Source organism: Osmerus mordax, chromosome 2 (genome assembly GCF_038355195.1).
Source record: "Osmerus mordax isolate fOsmMor3 chromosome 2, fOsmMor3.pri, whole genome shotgun sequence".
Taxonomy (NCBI): domain Eukaryota; kingdom Metazoa; phylum Chordata; class Actinopteri; order Osmeriformes; family Osmeridae; genus Osmerus; species Osmerus mordax.
This window is the reverse complement of record NC_090051.1, coordinates 2,880,979-2,899,406: the sequence shown is the minus strand read 5'-3', so window position 1 is coordinate 2,899,406 and position 18,428 is coordinate 2,880,979. Positions and strand designations below refer to the sequence as shown.

The window sequence follows — 18,428 nt, the reverse complement described above, 5'->3', positions numbered from 1 at the left end:
ATTATGGTACAAAAGATTGTTAATGGAACGATAGCTACAAGCAGGTGAAAGGGTAGGGACTATGAATACACCAACATGCACATACAGTAAAAGTACTAATAATATTCTCCCGGTAATACTGTCATAGTAAACAAGCCTATGACATGCATATAGATTTGTAAACATTCATATAAAATCACCTGTAAAGAAACAATGCAGCAGTTATGATGAGCAAATAATTCTATTTACAGATGTATTACAGTGCACGTATTTTGGTTTAAGAGATATGAATGATGACCATCGATCATTAGCCTTAATAACAGCTTTACCTGGTCAAAGAAAGAAAGAAATGCTGTTATGTGAACAGACATTCTCCGTAGAGTCTCTGTCGTAGACGGTATTTCACATCGACTTAAAATAAATAAATAAGGTAAACCATATGTAGACAGCACAACTCAGATATGAACATCCTATTTGGTTGAGGATCACATCAGGATCAACGAAGGCAATCTGAAACAGGAAGATAAAAGTTGTGTTACCTATATGATGCCAGCTGATGGCTGAAATTAAATCCCCCTCACCCTTTACTAAATAATACGTATTACTGTATAGTAACAAAGTATTAAAGTTGACAAAACAATCATTCCCATTTAAGTGTATATCAGTTAGTGCAGGTGGAGTTGCATGAGTTCTTGAAGCATTGGGTAAATTGACAGTGAGGATTGTAGATTTGCTGGAGTTGGAGGCCATGCCAAAACATGAACCCCTTTTTAACTTTTCATATTCTCTGGACAGTTGGAAAGAAAACCAGGTTCCACATCTGTCTCGCACAAGAGACATGAGAGAGAATGGGGGAGAGAGGGGGGGGGGGAGACAGAGAGAGATGTGTGTACGTGAGAGAGACACAGAGAGAGGGAGAGAGAAACAGTCAGAGAGATATGGAGGGAGAGAGAGAGAGAGGGAGAGAGAAACAGTCAGATAGATATGGAGGGAGAGAGAGAGAGAGGGAGAGAGAAACAGTCAGATAGATATGGAGGGAGAGAGAGAGGGAGAGAGGGAGAGCAAGAGAGAGATGCTTGAGGCTACTGGGTATTTGAGCCGCTATAATGGTGTCTCGTATGAGAAAACATCTGTGAATTTCCTCAGTGATCTACAACAAAGTATAACTCAGAGCAGTCACTCTGCAGACCTTTGAAGTTGCTCTCTGACAGAAAGCTGCCATTGTTCGCAGCCCCCAACACGGAGGAGCTCCAACTTTGGTCTCGCTAATTTTCAAGATTTTCCCTGCAATGCGATACCACCCCCCCAATACGCCCCCCCACCCCCTCGGACCGTATGAAGTGGGGGATCTCTGCATATTCAAGAGCAAAGAGCAAAGCCTTGGCAGTGAGCGTGCTGGCCTGGGGGTCAGGGGTGGAGGAACAGGGCACCTCACCTACCCCCGGCCCACCCTGGGTGGGGTAATTCAGATCCCGGGCAGGAAGTCTCCCTCCCAGCAGAACTCCCAGGGTTAAGGCCTGCAGTGATCTCCAGAGACAGATAGGGAGATCAAGTCATTATAATACCGCGTATGAGAAGTCAGGCACAAAGGCACCTCTTTGAGACTCGCAGCATATGTGTGGGTGTCCATGCAATATGATGATATTCAGACGATAAGATGCGATAATTGTTCGACTGGAGGATAACACAGGATATCTTTATATTCCTAACCTACAGTAGAGAACGACGCAAATCCTGAACAATTTTCCATATTTCCAACCAGTTTTGCCGTACGTAGACCCTAAATCTGACTGTGTCCTTAATTAAAAGGTTATTTCCTGAAGCACTAGGTGATACGTTCCTTTAGCTCCTGGCTATGGCAAAGAGACAGATTTCTCTGTTTTGCATCCTGAACTAAAACAGGGCCGTGGTGATTCTCCCACTGTTACCCACCCAGCGTTTATTCAAAGGCAGCTGGTCACACCATCTGGGAGAGCAGAGCCGACGCAAGACAAAACAGGTTCCACCTTTGGCCATGCCAGGTCTGGTACTACCCCTGCCCACTCCACACACCGAGAGGGGCTAATCACAATTTCACGCTCTGATTTGTCAAACCCCATTCCAGCACCAGAGGCACACGAAAAACTTCCAAGTAAACACATTTCCCGATACGGAAGATAGGAAACAGAAAAGGAAGTTTCTGTCTTTCTGGCAACGTTCTGAGCGATCTAGAACACTCTGTAGGCCTTCTGCCTCTGTGAGTGCTTAAGCACTATGGCTGTTGTGCTGCACTTCAAAGGGAAACCTAACCGTAATTTCAAGGGAGACGTTTGGTCACTACCAACATTAGAGCAAGGGAACTTTCTTAGAAAGCTTCTATTCCCTTCCCGCATTTTATAATCATGCAAATTCTTAACAACTCGCCTGTGCATAGAATGCCCTCAACAAACTGCAGGTGTGAGGAGCTGAAACAAAGGCCACTGTAACCCTAATGGCATCCCTTGTCATTAAGAGCCCTTTGATGTGCATACTCAACCAAGTCTTTTATCTCCTCCTTCCTCTATGCCTCTTCCCTCTCTCCCTCTCTCTCTCTCTCTCTCTCCTTTATTAATGCCGTCTTTAGGGAATGTTCTTTCGCACAGAACTCTCAACACATCTGACATCTGGTTGACGCTCATGCTTGTCCGATTCTTTGGCATCAATCATTAGCTTTGCTAAGAGTATCATAATGTTCAGGCGGGCAGAGACTTCCAAGCACCTGCTCAGCACCCCCCCCCCCCCCCCCCCCCAACGCACTCGCAAAGTCGGAGAACACACCAAAACAGACACCTTTTTAGAGTCGTCCATTAATCCGTTACTGAAGATATAAATACTATTGTATTCACTATTAGACATTTTCAGCGTGCCAGTCGAAATTTGTATTCACAAAGCTAAACATCTGTATATCAAAAGCCCACAAACTGCATGCAAAACTGCAAAGGGTGCATCTGAAAAGACTGCGCAAGAAACATTGGTATTCAAACTCTCCCTTTGAACTGAAAGGATATAGAAGCAGGACAATGTTGGGCTAATCACGTTTCCTCTTTGAAGTGAGACATCACTATTAGGTGAAAAGGTAAGTACGCTCCTGTCGAAAAAAGCAAGTCTATTCATCGTCTGCTGGGGCTGGAGCTGGAGAGATACCAGGAAGCTGAGGTGGAACTCTGGATGTGAAGGTTTCAGCCGGCTATGGATGGTAGCTTTAACAAAACCACGGTGTGTGGAGCAAATAGCTCCAATGGCAAAAATAACATTGGTGGTAAAGTCTAACCACATTAAAGGAGTCTTCTCCCAGTCCAGATGCAGTCAGTTTTAATGAGGGGAAAACAAGAAGGGCGCTGGGTTTATGAAGGGGTATTAAAGAAAGCAGGTGTCAGGCCTCGTGTTGACTAGCGTCAGGTCTGTGCGGCTCCCCGTCCTGGGGGAAGTCTGCTGGCTGGTTCACCTGCAGAGGTGCGTCAGCTCCACTAGGCCGTGTGCCCGTACCAGGTCCAAGTGAAGAGCAGGGTTTAGCCTCACCACAGTGGAGGTGCCCGTGATATAACAGCTCAGTTAACGACACTCACACCTCGGCCCATCTCCTTTCATAATATGCTAAATCAGGCAATCAGCCAGGGAGGTAATTTGGCAGGGACGAAAAGGGGGTGAGAAACACCCACTCCAGCACCATATGTCACCACAGTCCAACCTTGTTATTCAAACTAGTCAGCCTGTTTGAAATTCCTCTCTCTCCCTGGTAAAACAGGGCCAAAATAATCAAGGGAGCATGATCACACTTAATTGATTCAGTGTACTTTTAAGACGCACTACAGGGTGCTTGGGTGACCTATTTCATACACGCTCTACAGAGGAAGGAAATATCCCCGGCACAACGAGTATTCTAATTACCGCCGAATCTGGGGTTGAACATCCGGAGGTGAAAGTGCTTTTGAACTAACTGGAAAGCCACATTATACTGTGGCCAATGGTCGGGTCTATTTTTCTTGCAATTCTGCAAATTCTATTGGACTTCCTCCTTATTCTATGTCGAACTGTGTGTGTGTGTGTGTGTGGGGGGGGGGATAAAACACTTGAATGCATAAAACGGTCATCTTAATGCAATCAAATGAAATATTTTTGGTTTCCCGTTTTAAGTAACTGGTCACTCTAGTTAGGGCTGTTAGTGGACATTTAGTCTAAATGTCCACCAACACAACCTAGTTGTGACCCTAACTGTCCCTAGTTTCTTGGCCTCCTATCTACCCGGGGGGCTTCTGAGTGAACCTGGAACTAACTCCAGCCAGCCTCGCTATCCAGGCAGAGCTCTAATGTTTCCCCCGCTGTGCAGGAGGAGGATGGCCTCAGTCATACCACCCTACTCTTCCTATTAAGATCAAAATCTATTCTCAGGCCCTGGGGTGTCAACAAAGGAAGATGCAGTAAATGATATGCAAATTGAAAAGGAAAAGATGGAAAAAAGGAAAATAAGCCCCCCTCAAATCAACTCGCCAGCCCTGGGTTCCCCATACTTCACATCTTAAAAGACAATTCCTGTACTTAAGGTTGAAATTCTAAGTAGGGTCTGGCTTTGAGTCTGTAAGAGTGTCAGAGTGTGTTGGAAGAGATTCAGGTGCTGGGATATCACCCAGCCTAACCAAGTGCAACAACGTCCTTTAAGCCATCTTTTAACAGTCTTGATTTTTGAGCATTTTTCTCTGTTTTGATAACCGAAAGTTTCTCTTGAGAAATATTTTCTGACAGGAAACTTAACCATGACTGAGCCAGTGCAGGGAGCAGATGTGGCAAGAGTTTTACTAAGAGGTTCAGTACAACCAAAACACACATTTTGGGAGAAATGAAAGATGTGCACCGCTATTCACTTGGGTTACACCACTGCTATTTCCTCTGTGGACTGAGGATTTTCTTTGAGTGTCTGTCTAGTCCTGCTGGAGTCTCACCGGTTGACAGGGATGGAGGAGCAAGGCTCAGCTCTGACTGACAAGGGGGCCTCTAGACAGGGAGGAAGGGAGCCCAGGCGAGTAGTCTTCCTCAGGGATCGACTCCACCACCGACAGTAACGTGTAGTACTCATCCTCCGCGTCCAGCACTTTGACTTGGCTGTGATGTGGAAGAGAGGAAGACAGAACGAGTGTGTGTGTGTGTGTGGGGGGAGATAACGATGGGAAATGTTGAGGTGGGCGGATGGTTTTCAAGCCGATGCTAATGTCATGAGAATAACGTGTAATCTCAAAAGAAATGTATTATTATAAATGTTTTAAAAGCAGTAATATCCACCGCAGATGAGCATTAACAGGTTCAAACTCTTTGTTTGAATACTGACCCCCTAGACTGAACCAGGAAATCACTTACAAAGACAAGCCAGACCTCTGACAATTAACATTAACATGCTGACAAAGCCTTAATGTGGAGCCTCGTCTTAATGACGCAGAGGAATTGCTCATGAAAAGCCTGTTATTTTCAGCGTTCCCATTTACATTATTTGAAAACAAAATCCATTTCTGGATTCTCCAATTCCACAAAGGGCCTGCTCTGTTTAGAGTTGTTGTAAGTAGGAAAGCAGTTATTTACCCAAGTTTCCTCGGCTTCCTCTTGCTCCCCTGGTAATCCAGAGTTCTCTGAGGAAAGGGCCAAGAGCACACAGTCAAAAGATGAGCAGAGAGTCATTAATTTTTAATTCAAAGTGATTTTGTGTTGAATGCGAGCAGATGCTGATAATATCAGAAGTCACAGCATAATTTTTTTTGATCAAAGGGCTCAAGTGAGTCTGATGCAGCATGCATCTTGCTCAGCTTTGATAAACCACATCAATTATTCACCGTGAAGGCAGACATCCTGACATGAAAGCAACAGATAAAGAGCATAAGCACATGTTCAAGACAAGAGGCAGAGAAGTGGGGGTGGGTCTCCAGGCCCTGGCACAGGTAGATTTAATTGTATTATCATCTGGAACCAAAGTCAGACAAAGGCCTTTATCGCCGCTTTGAACTCACATTGAGCTGGTTGTAGTAGAGGCTGTCTTCGGGGCTGTTCAGCAGCTTGGGCTGGTGGGGCCTGCGGCGAGGGGTTCTCTGCTGTAGCTTCAGCTCTGGACCTGCAACACAGACACACAGCACACACACACACACACACACACCATGAGGCACGGCGCTCGCCAGGCGCCTCCCGCAACAACAATAAACAACAACAACAACCGACAAGATCACAGCAGCCGTCCGCAAAACCGTCTCCCCTGCTCGAAGCCCCCCGAGACACGAAGAAAAAGGACGGAAAAACGATCGCACACACACATCACATATATACGTTTTAATATTAATATATGCCATTAAGTAGACCGTTTAATTCAAAGTTATTTGCTTTCGATGGATTGCATACATGTGAGTGCCGTCTGAGGGGGGGGAGGACCCCCAGTGCCAGTCATCGCTCAGACAGCAACACAGGAAGGAGGAACGGCACAAAGACAGGGAGGCACCGGAGACCTCGCGAATCTAGAGATGTGGAACTACCGCTACGGTTATCCAGAGAAGAGCAGGTCCCATCGAAGGGCTTCCCACGTTCAGACAGGGGCCACCAATATAGCCCAGCCTTCTTAATGTTAAACTCCACGCAAATACCCAGGGAGCCTCTCGACTGGTCCATCCAGTTCCTCCAAGATGCGTGGTTGGGATGTTATAATGCAGTTCTGGGTGCAATCAAGCTCAGCAAGCTCACGCTATTCTACAGCACCAGTGTATCAACACATCCTCGCTCCATGCTCGTGGGGCACATGGCTGTGGCACTGCCAACTCAATGTTGTTTCCGCGTCACGTTCAAAGCAACATGACTGTTACTATTTATTATTCATAATACCACAGTGTGATATATCACAGTCGGTTTTCCTGTTAGGTAATGAGCTGTCTTATACGATCACTTGATTAAACAAACATGAGACAATTACCAAGGCATAGCAGATCTATTCTGTAACTGTACATCCAATGTTAAGTTTTTATGAGATTTATGAGTTACAAAAATGCGTTTTAAAACTCAGACACCTTTACAACGAAGTATATATATTTAATGGTAGACAACGTTTCATCTTCTCCTGTTGGTTAGGGTTGAGACAGGACCTCCCTTCATCATCTCCCATTACCTCGGCATCCCAACCCTGACTAAAGCGGCACTTACTTTTTCCAGCTTAACACTACTTTGTACTCACTTTGAACAGACCTCATCGCATCTCAATCCTATAGATCAAAGCCCAGACATTTCGCCCCTTCTTCATTTCACCCTCTGCTTTCTTGATGTTATTCAAACCAGCGTAAGTTTAGTGAATTTGCGCTTTGGAGATGCTCATGAAGATCCTGCGATTCCTTTACCACATCTGAATCTGGGATATGAGGTATTATCCCGTAGTACCTTTAAGGTAATCTCGTATCCTTAAAAATAACGGTCTTCGGGGAGTCAGTTAACTACATGTTTTGTAGTGTATGCACATACTGTATTTAAATACAGGAAATATGTATAGTTATAGTTGTACTCTACGTTGTCATGTAGTCATTTCAAGTTATAAGTTATGTGTGTGTACTGAAGGGGTGCTTGACTGTGACGTTTGCTGTTGAGAGCCTGTGTGGGGGATTGTGTTGAGCCAGTCAAAAACACATGTGCAAACTGAGAAATGTAGTTTATCTGAACAGTCATTATCGACATGGGTGGGAGTGTGTTGCCATGAGCAAGAAGGCTGTGGGTGAAACCACTCCTGCTTTGAATACCAAACATATGTGAAACTACCACAGTTGATGAAATAATCAGATTGCTCCAAAACAAAGGCGGAATCTGTTAGACACGACTGAATGTTTTCTTCTAATTTCGAATAAATCACCTATTTCAACAAAGGTTTTGCATCGCAGGTTTTTCAAAAAAAGGTATGTGGCACATTGTTCTGCTAATTATGTCTGAAAAGGGGTTTGATAAGCAAATTCTAAATTCCCCTGAAACCGCATCAAAGCCCTCAATCACTTCTAATGAATCCTGACGGCCTTGAACAAAGTTTCATAATGCAATCATAGCGCATACTAATTGTACCAAATAGCAGCATGAACTGTTAATCATTCCAACAAAATATATGTTATCAAATACATACATGAAATAATGATTTGTTTTGCTCTAGACTAGCAAACTAGTTAACTTAGGTAAGCAAATGCGCTTGTTCCAAGTCGATTTACAAACCATAATCACAATGTACTTAGTTAGGTAGACACACAGGAACAACCTAAATCCAGCGGACTCTTAAGAGCATTACAGTACACGGATGTGCAGGGTATGTCAGCAGAGCAGGTTCCTGCTGGGGTGAGGCGAGAGGAGACCCTTCACTGTGCCAGACTGAGAGGATCATCTGTGCTCCAGCACCCAGCTGTCTGGCTGTGCTCCGGCGCAGCCCTGGGAGAGGGAGACAGCTCCCACACAGCTAGCATCCCCGTTTATCCAGGCTCCGACCCGCAGCCATTAAAGCGCCGAGCAGATCAGAGGGAGGGGGGGGGGGGGTCAGGCTTTCCCATCTCCGTCTCTGTTTGGGAAATCACTGCCATTTGATCCAGGCCAGCCCCAGAGGAATGCTGCTCCTGCAGATAGGTTACAGGGACAGGGGGCTGCCAGAAGCTTCTGGCACAGCAGGGGCTAGGCTCAGGCAGGCCTGGGAGGAGGTCAGACTGGCTCGCTGGGGCTGGGCTCAGGCAGGCCTGGGAGGAGGTCAGACTGGCTCGCTGGGGCTGGGCTCAGGCAGGCCTGGGAGGAGGTCAGACTGGCTCGCTGGGGCTGGGAGATGAGGGGGGGGGTAGTATGGTGCAGGGAGAAATAATGGCCAAAGGAGAATAGAGAAGGAGGGCGAGTCATACAATATTGATTCACTCCTATCTGAAGAAACCCCAGCAGAGTTGGATGATGGGAGTTTGCCGTTTGCAGAGACTTGCATATTTGTACGCGCTTGCTTGCTTCTCGAGATAAAAAGGATGTTCTTTTAGAGATAGGTATTGCTTTCATTTTCAAAGCGGCGCACACGACTCGTAACACACATCTCTAAATACCACTTCTAAATCCCCTGAAAATCAGAACTCTCCGTCAGAAACCAGATAAAAGGAGCTGCTAAAAGGGATTCTTTTGCGGAATAAATTAACGAGACGTATCGATTTACTTCCTGGATCACGTGCCCGGATCACCTGACTTTTCCCAGACCACATTTAACCACTTGGGCTTTGTTTGTTCAGTTGGAGGCAAACGAGGCACCAAAAGGCATGGATTATAAGGAAAAATCATCAGCAGAGCTCTTTGATGTCTAAATGAGGCATGTGCAGCCCAGACCACTCTTTCCCCTCAGAAACCCCCTCACACACACGTATGCAAACACACACACAGGGGTGCACACAAGCAAACTACCGCACACACACACACATGCGCACACACTTATTGCAAACAGAACGTCCCTGAATAGATACTGTAGCTCAAGTTGAATTCTTCAAGAAGAGTTCCAGAACTTTTCAGGACTCCTGTGATTTATTACCAATGTCTTCATTTGGGACATCGTAGTTAAATGGTAACCCATGTGCTTTGAATTATAAAGCCCACTAGGAGAATCACAAGGTTTCTACAGATTATGCTACAAAGGGCGGTTTCTGCATCTGTTTTCCACTAATGCAACGAGAGGATGTTGTTACTTACAACCAATTTTTCACACTGAAATCAATCATTTCCACTGACGGCGGATTTGGTACTTTGACTCCCGAAGACATCTTTGTGTGGAGGAAAAATCTCTCCAACCTTCTGGAAGTCAATCATTTAGTCCAACATCTGTTTGATGTATCTGTCTGACCTACCAGCGGGAATGCATGTTAGTTGTTAGGCCGAGACCTGATCACAAAGTCATTAACAGGGTGACAGTTGTGAAACGGTTTGAGGACATCTCTAATGTTCCCTGCATTCAAAAGTTAGCAAACAACACTGGCCACTTCAGTTACGGCATCATCTTACACCTTGATTTTCACGTTTGAGGAGATTATTCAGAGGGAAATGGTGAAGAAGAGCCGTTTGGAAGTACATCCTGTTAGCTGCTCTCACTGACATTAAGAGGATTACGTAGGTAGGAGCAGACAGAGGTAACCCCTTCCGCTTGCCGGGAGTCGTCCTATCTGCTCCAAATCTGCCGTGATGTGGCGTTGCGCCTGTAATTTGCCTAAAACTGCAGGAATGCGTCCTGGCATGGAGGATGAGAGGCGGCACACGCAGACAGATAAATCAAGAGGCTGGGAGAGAAAGCGAGAGGGAAGGACTGGAGGGACGGAGGGTGGGAGGATGTTTGTCTGAAGAACACGGAGAGGGGTGGATCATTTGTCTGGCAGATGTACGGAGATGTGAGGCAGCTGATGGCGGTGGCTCTGGGGGGGGGGGGGAGTAGGCAGGGGTGGCTTCTGGGCCGGGGAGACGTGTTGCTGCGTCAGGGCGGCTGGGAAACGAGAGGCGAACGTGGGCTTCACCTCATGTCGGGTAACATCTCGTCCTAGCATGGCGCTCGCTCTGGCCTTCTCCCCTCAGTGTCTGAGCATGAGCAGAACAGGCCGAGAAGAAAAAAATCAATGGGCATTGATTCGAACAAAAGCACACACTGAAGGTACAGGAGAACTATAACCAATAAGTCAGTATTAGGAAACCTCAAAGGCGCCGTTGCCTTTCAGTTTCCTGCTTTCTTCTCCACTATTCAAAGGAGCAGGTTAACAATCCTTGGAGACGTGGAGGTAATTGGTCTCTGTGTTGTGACTCCTCTTTATCTCTCCTCACGACTGACATGTATGTTTACCACAACTATAATCTTCAAAAAAGCCTGTTAACATAAGTAGCTCAGCCTTCATAAACCATAAAGTCAGCTCTGACTGATCCCCGGGCCCATCCTGTTTACCACGCTGAGACGTGTAGAAGCAGCTCTCTGATCATATCTGCCTCTCGCTGGCACAGACTCTCTCTCTCTCTCTCTGCCTCTCTCTCTCTCTCTCTCTCCCTCTCTCTCCCACTGTGACTCATCCTCAGAAATATTTATTTCGTATTAATATTCAAGTTGCTAAGACAGGTAGAGAGGTATGTACTGTAAGTGTTCTGTTTACATGACGGCACGTTGCACTGGCAACTTTTTTTCGTCAACATAAAAATCAAAGGTTGACACTTCAGACATCTGAGAGTGTCTGTGAAGCGCTCTAATGCTGCCCTCCCCCCCCCCAACAAAAGGGCTTCACCGCAGGAGAAGGCTAAACCTAGAGAATAGTCCCCTCAGCCTTGTGTTAACGTACCCTCGCACAGACATCTCTCCAGCTAGAGGTAAGCTCCTTCAGTCGCGCTTTGTTTCATGCACAAAGGGGGCTGGCCTGATCCACCGCACAGCTGGACTCAGTCAAATTACTTAGAAAGGACTTAATGTCTATCAAATCCTGGGAGTGTTTCCGGGTCAAGCCACAAGGTTTCTGTTGTGGTCGCCCCCCCTCCCCCCCCTCCCCGCTTCATCGGCAGGGCCGAGCGCAGAGCGGATATCATTTCCTGGGCTAATTTCCAGCTTTCTCCGTCGGTGTCCTGAGACACTCCAGGTTCCACCTCCGCCTCAGAGCCGAGGAGATCACCAGGGGCGACAGCAGGATGAGACACAGGAGGCGGCCTGCTCTCCAAACATCTGGCAGGGCCAGGCTCACACGACTCGCTCCACCCCGGGATGGAGGAAAGAGAGGGCCCTCAGATGTGCAGGGATCAAAGTGTGCCCTGGGTGCCTGGGACAGTGTGGCCCCCCAACATATTCAAATAGGGTTTCCTGTAAAGGACCGGAGCTGCGAGCAGAGCTCGGAACATAAACGGGGGGTTGGGGTGGGGGAGGGGTGGGAGGGGATGGGGGAGGGTGGACAGAAGGTGGTGAATACCTGAATGTCTGTGTGTTCTCCACACGAAACAAGTACAGCATTAGTGAGGCCTGTGGCTCATGGGGAGGAGAAGGTTTTTTTATTCCAACATTTAGCATGTTGCCAAGAAGCTCTGCTCTCCCGAAAGAGAAGGGGATTTCAGACCTCATTAATGGACCGAGTCATCAGGAGTTCCCCCCCCCCCATAAACTCTGTTCCAGACTCATAACACCAGCACATTCTTAAGTCTAAATGAAGGAGTTTCATTATGCATTTGAAACAGAGGGCAAAATACATGTTATTTTCCATAAACAAAATTAAACCCAAAGCCTTTCATTTACCCCCCATATTCATAGTGACATTATACATTCATCAACCCCCCCCCCCCCCCGGCTCCAGTGTTGGTTGGTAGTGGGGGTCACCTGTACCCAGCATTACAGAATTAGCCGCTATCTAACCCAGACCTGCTGCGGCGTGCTGACACTAATCCCAGGCCCGCTCCAGAGCCCTGTCTGTGTTACATTATCATGTCTAATCCCCGTAATCTCCCGGCCGCGCTGCTAAACGCTATTCCACCTCAGTCTCGTACCCCACACTCCTGTAAGAACACTAATGAAGGGCCGGGCCCCTCTACACGGGCTGGGCTGGCGCTGGGCTGGGCTGGGCTGGGGGGCGGCAGTGATCCGGAGAGCCCCTCTCTGCCACCCGCTCTGCCCCCCCAGGCTGCCCGCATTAATGCAATTCATCGCCTGGGGCGGGAGGCAAACCAAACATATGTTGAACAAATCAGGGTTTGTGTATTTTTCTTGTCACCGTTACTGCACGAGTCTATTACAGCCGCTGATGAGATCTTTAGTGAAGGGCTGTGGGGGGGGGGGGGAGGAGCTTTGAAGTGCTGGTGCCACTTCTGAAAGGACCAGGGCGGCACAAGACAACGCCTAAGACGAGCTGACCCAGGTTATTAAAATACCACAGGCATGATCGCTCATAATGCTGCCTGCCTTTGTAGTCAACAAAGACATGCAGGAGAGGATTGGTAGGGATGACAGGTTGAAAAGGGTCCCGTATTCAAAATGGCACTTTATCCATTAGAGCAGGATTCCTCCTGTCTCTCTGTGTAATTACCCGCACCCTCCAGCTCCGAGCTTTACCTTGTTTACCCTGCGAGTCTCTCAGGCTGTGCGTCTCCCAGCGCGGCTTCGCCAGGCTGTCTCCTGCCCAGCCTTTGTCCCTGCTGTCGTCTCTCCCTTGTCCGTCTCTGCAGTCGGGGCCAACCTTGAGAGAGGAGGTGGGAACACAGGCAGGAGAGACAGTCAGAGGAGGCGGGGGGAACGCAGGCAGGAGAGACAGTCAGACGAGGCGGGGGGAACACAGGCAGGAGAGACAGTCAGAGGAGGCGGTGGGAACGCAGGCAGGAGAGACAGTCAGAGGAGGCGGTGGGAACGCAGGCAGGAGAGACAGTCAGAGGAGGCGGGGGGAACGCAGGCAGGAGAGACAGTCAGAGGAGGCGGTGGGAACGCAGGCAGGAGAGACAGTCAGAGGAGGCGGGGGGGACACAGGCAGGAGAGACAGTCAGACGAGGCGGGGGAACACAGGCAGGAGAGACAGTCAGAGGAGGCGGGGGAACACAGGCAGGAGAGACAGTCAGAGGAGGCGGGGGGAACGCAGGCAGGAGAGACAGTCAGACGAGGCGGGGGAACACAGGCTAAAGCAAGCCCCACCGTCTCTTGTTTAGTCACGCACGGGTCATATTCATGGGATTTTTTTGTATGTATTTTCAGGCGCATAAGCATTAGTTTGCCTTCTTAATCACGTGCTAATGTTATCACATCGGTCCCCTTATTAGTCCTACCTCCAAACAGGCTACATTGTGAAAGAGAAGAAAATAACAGCATACACAGACTTCCTTCCATATTTAATTTTTATCTTTGAATAAAAGAGCTATAGGAAAGTATTAATCTGCTTAACATTTCTAAGTACATCCTCCAAAGGATTTTGCTTTTTTAATCTTACATATGCTCAGCAGAGTTACTGGCAAAAACTGTACGTTTTCCTCATTTCATCCTTTCAACATCAAATGGTGAGCAGCAAAAATTGGATCAGACTTCAAAGCCTGCGATGTGCTCCAAGTCACGGAGTGGCTCTTCTATTTCACATATTGAATTCGAGCAGGATATCAAAGTGCTACCAAAGAACCTCAGGTCTTTACTAAAAAAGGGGTCTAACATCTGTAGAAAGAGAAGCGCAAAGACAAATCACCTCAGGGAACAGCGAGCATTTATTCTCAGCCGTGAATTTCCAGCCTTTTGATTCTCTCATTCCCGTCCCACCCTGTCTCTCCTCCGAGATGGAGTTTGGAGCAAGAGAAGTCTTTTGTCTCAAGGACTCAAAAACCTCCCAGTGAATAATCTATGTTAGAGCAGCTTTGTAGTACTGTACGGTATTATGCATACAGTGCATCTCTGAAGCCTCTTGCACATAAAGCATGTTCATGTGACTGAGAGGAACTTACCTTCTCCCTCTGAGCAACGCAAGCCTGGCTGTTCAGTGGGTCATTGTACCTGGGAAGGTAACGAGAGATTTAAAGGGAACCATCCTGTAACTGCTACATTATACATACAAAAACATTAAATCTTTACAGGCTAGTTATTAATAATACTACACACAGTACAAAACACTAGTGCTTTCGGTCGTACTTTAGAGAACATAGGACCAATGTACAGCACAAACCCTGGAAATCTGTTGGAAGCTGTAATGATGCAATGCAAGTCTTTGAAAGCGGACTCAAATAAAGATGGTTATGTACAGTAGGCGTTGAAGGTACGAGGGCAGCAGGTAGCAGGCAGGTGAGAACATGTTACAGGGGCCGAACGGCCCCGATCATGTCAAAATAGATCTATATGGAGAAATTCCAGCGCTGATTAAACAGAATTGTTAAGTGGAGGTTTGAAGTTTTTCTCACTGAGGAATACGATTGTAAACATGGAGAGATACATCTCCGAAGCATCAGATCTCTGCTTGAGTACACAACAAGCACAACATTTTTAGATGTGAAAATTTCATCTCTGGGTCTAGAGAGATTAGTAGACTCAAACAGATCTGCATTGGTTGATCATATTTTGTCAATCGAATTCCAAGGATGCTCTTTATAGAGAATCTGATTTTATTCTAAACATCTGAAGTACAGAATTACAGATGCAGGTCAGACCATTTCCAGCACTGATGTAAATCAGATTATACTACACAATTTAGCATTGTACATTCTCTCTCTCTCTCTCTGCTTAACCAGACACTCATGATAATAACATACACAGCTGGAACTCAGCCATCTGCACGCTCCATCAATCAAGAGAGAGAGAGAGAGAGAGAGAGAGAGAGAGAGAGAGACAAAATGAGAGAGACAGGCAAAATGAGAGAGTCAGAGAGAATCAGAGAGAGACAAAGGGAGAGTGAGCGAGCCAGACAGACAGAGTGTAAGGGTATGAGAGTCTGAGAGAAAGAAAGAGGGGGAAAGAGAAAGTGTGAGAATCAGAGACAGATATATAGAGAAAGAGAGTGAGAGAGTGATTCAGAAAGAGAGAGTGACAGAGTGACAAAGGAGAAAGAGAGAGAGAGTGACAGAGAGAGAGAGAGTGACAGAGAGAGAGAGAGAGAGTGACAGAGAGAGAGAGAGTGACAGAGAGAGAGACAGAGAGAGAGAGAGAGAGTGACAGAGAGAGAGAGTGACAGAGAGTGACAGAGAGAGACAGAGAGAGAGAGAGAGACAGAGAGAGAGAGAGTGACAGAGAGAGAGAGAGTGTGAGCGAGAGAGAGTGAGAGAGATAGAAAGTGAGAGAGAGAGAGAGAGAGAGAGAGAGACAGAGAGAGAGAGTGACAGAGAGAGAGTGTGAGTGAGAGAGAGTGAGAGAGATAGAAAGTGAGAGAGAGAGAGAGATAGAAAGTGAGAGAGAGATAGAGAGATAGAGTGAGAGAGAGAGAGAGAGAGAGATAGAAAGTGAGAGAGAGAGAGATAGAGAGTGAGAGAGAGATAGAGAGTGAGAGAGAGAGATAGAGAGAGATAGAGAGTGAGAGAGAGAGAGAGAGAGATAGACTGGTAGTGTCTGTGGGAGCTTCCTGACACCATGTGTTCAGCTGCTGCTCTCCTGCGTGGCGCATACTTCCTTAATGACGGACCTGCCCATGTGCTGAGTAAACACAAACTCCCCCGCGCGGAACATGTGCAGGGCAGCACACGGCCCGGCCCTGCCTGTGGCCAGACACGTGTGCTATCTCGCTGGAAAGATATTTACTACATGTATAAAACCCCAGAGAGGTGGTGGAGGGGGAGGAGCCTGTCCCCCTGTGGTTAGAACAACAGAACATTTGAGTTTCCCTGGTGGAGCTGAGGTTGAGTGACAGGTATGCAGGCCCACAGCTCAATAACTTTCTCTGTTGGTCTCTACTGGTGGTCTCTACTTGTGGTCTCTACTGGTGCTTCCTGTTTGAATACTGGGAGGATCTCATCTGACTCTCATTTACTGACCTTCGTAGGACACCGAAGACTAATACGACACTGTGCTTTGGGATGAAACACCTCGTGTTCCTGTCACAAGCAGAGCACGGGCAGGTTTACGGGAGCGTGAGGGTGGAGCGTGAGGGTGGAGGGTGGAGCGTGAGGGAGGAGTGTGAGGGTGGAGCGTGAGGGTGGAGGGTGGAGCGTGAGGGAGGAGCGTGAGGGTGGAGCGTGAGGGTGGAGGGTGGAGCGTGAGGGAGGAGCGTGAGGGTGGACCGTGAGGGTGGAGCGTGAGGGTGGAGGGTGAGGGTGGAGGGTGAGGGAGGAGCGCGAGGGTGGAGCGCGAGGGTGGAGCGTGAGGGAGGAGCGTGAGGGTGGAGCGTGAGGGTAGAGCGTGAGGGTGGAGCGTGAGGGAAGGGCGTGAGGGTGGAGCGTGAGGGAGGAGCGTGAGGGAGGAGCGTGAGGGTGGAGCGTGAGGGTGGAGCGTGAGGGTGGAGCGTGAGGGAGGTGCGTGAGGGTGGAGCGTGAGGGTGGAGCGTGAGGGAGGGGCGTGAGGGTGGAGCGTGAGGGTGGGGCGTGAGGGTGGAGCGTGAGGGTGGAGCATGAGGGAAGGGCGTGAGGGTGGAGCGTGAGGGAGGAGCGTGAGGGAGGAGCGTGAGGGTGGAGCGTGAGGGTGGAGCGTGAGGGAGGTGCGTGAGGGTGGAGCGTGAGGGTGGAGCGTGAGGGAGGGGCGTGAGGGTGGAGCGTGAGGGTGGAGCGTGAGGGTGGAGCGTGAGGGAGGGGCGTGAGGGTGGAGCGTGAGGATGGAGCGTGAGGGTGGAGCGTGAGGGTGGAGCGTGAGGGAGGGGCGTGAGGGTGGAGCGTGAGGGAGGAGCGTGAGGGTGGAGCGTGAGGGAGGAGCGTGAGGGTGGAGCGTGAGGGTGGAGGGTGAGGGTGGAGCTGAGCCGGGGCTCTTACCCGTACTGCTCCTCCTCCCAGGCCGTCCTCCCCGGGGCCCCTGGGAGGGAACAGTGCCTCCGGGGCACCTGGTCTCTCTGGGCCCCCTGGTCTCTCTGGGCCCCCTGGTCTCTCTGGGCCCCCTGGTCTCTCTGGGCCCCCTGGTCCCTCCGGACACGGTGGCCCCTGTAGGCTACACGTGTAGATATCACAGTTAGACACCGTACTGGACAATAGAACAATCATATACACTAATGAAAACACACATACAGTATATAAATATGTACATAAATACTGTATGCATACAGTACAGTTTATACATGCATACATACATGTATAAATATACACATGCCCATAGGCACTGACAATCAGCTTTACTCCACGCAGTTTGAATATTCACACATACAGAAAACAAACACACAAGATGATGTTAGCTCTTGCATAATTGCCATTTATTAAAAAAGTGCTTGTTCAATTAACTAGCCGCTAGTCACAAAAAAAACCTTTCTTTGCAAACGAGTGAGCAATTATGTTCCCCCAAACGGAACTATTAATTGGCACAAAGTTATTTCTGTGTTGCTCTATTCAAAGTGGGGGGTGTTTCTCTGTGTCCATGTGACAGTGTGTGATTAAGAGAGGAGCGTGGGCTCCAGTGGACGGCAGGCAGAGAGGCAGGGCAGGCAGAGAGGCAGGGCAGGCAGAGAGGCAGGGCAGGCAGAGAGGTAGAGAGGCAGGGCAGTCAGAGAGGTAGAGAGGCAGGGCAGTCAGAGAGGTAGAGAGGCAGGGCAGTCAGAGAGGTAGAGAGGCAGGGCAGGCAGAGAGGTAGAGAGGCAGGGCAGGCAGAGAGGCAGGGCAGGCAGAGAGGCAGGGCAGGCAGAGAGGAAGGGCAGGCAGAGGTACCGGCTGAACAGCCTTTGTGTTGCAGTTGTAGAATTACACACACAAGCGAAGAATGTTCAAGTACATTGTTGAGCCGTAGCTGTGTTCTGTGCCGCCTAATCTGATCGATGGTGAGCATGCCCCTCCCCCCCCCCCGACCCGCCCACCGCCCCCGGCCCCCCGCCCCCCCAAGACCCTGCTGGGATCTGAGAAGCCACCGGGCTCAT

The 18,428-nt window shown here is 48.6% G+C and overlaps 1 protein-coding gene across 1 annotated transcript in view; it reads right to left on the bottom strand.

Annotated features, from left to right (window-relative positions):
* Positions 1 to 384: 384 nt before the first annotated feature.
* The window catches only part of myo3b (myosin IIIB), a 63,967-nt gene continuing 45,923 nt past the window's right edge, over positions 385 to 18,428 (bottom strand). The window contains exons 29-35 of the mRNA XM_067257773.1: positions 17,344 to 17,515; positions 14,407 to 14,455; positions 13,046 to 13,169; positions 5,988 to 6,088; positions 5,566 to 5,612; positions 4,935 to 5,094; positions 385 to 489 (exon numbers count right to left, since the gene is read on the bottom strand). Coding sequence (XP_067113874.1) covers positions 4,962 to 5,094; positions 5,566 to 5,612; positions 5,988 to 6,088; positions 13,046 to 13,169; positions 14,407 to 14,455; positions 17,344 to 17,515 — 626 coding nt within the window. The 3' untranslated portion in view covers positions 385 to 489; positions 4,935 to 4,961. The remainder of the gene's footprint in view (positions 490 to 4,934; positions 5,095 to 5,565; positions 5,613 to 5,987; positions 6,089 to 13,045; positions 13,170 to 14,406; positions 14,456 to 17,343; positions 17,516 to 18,428) is intronic.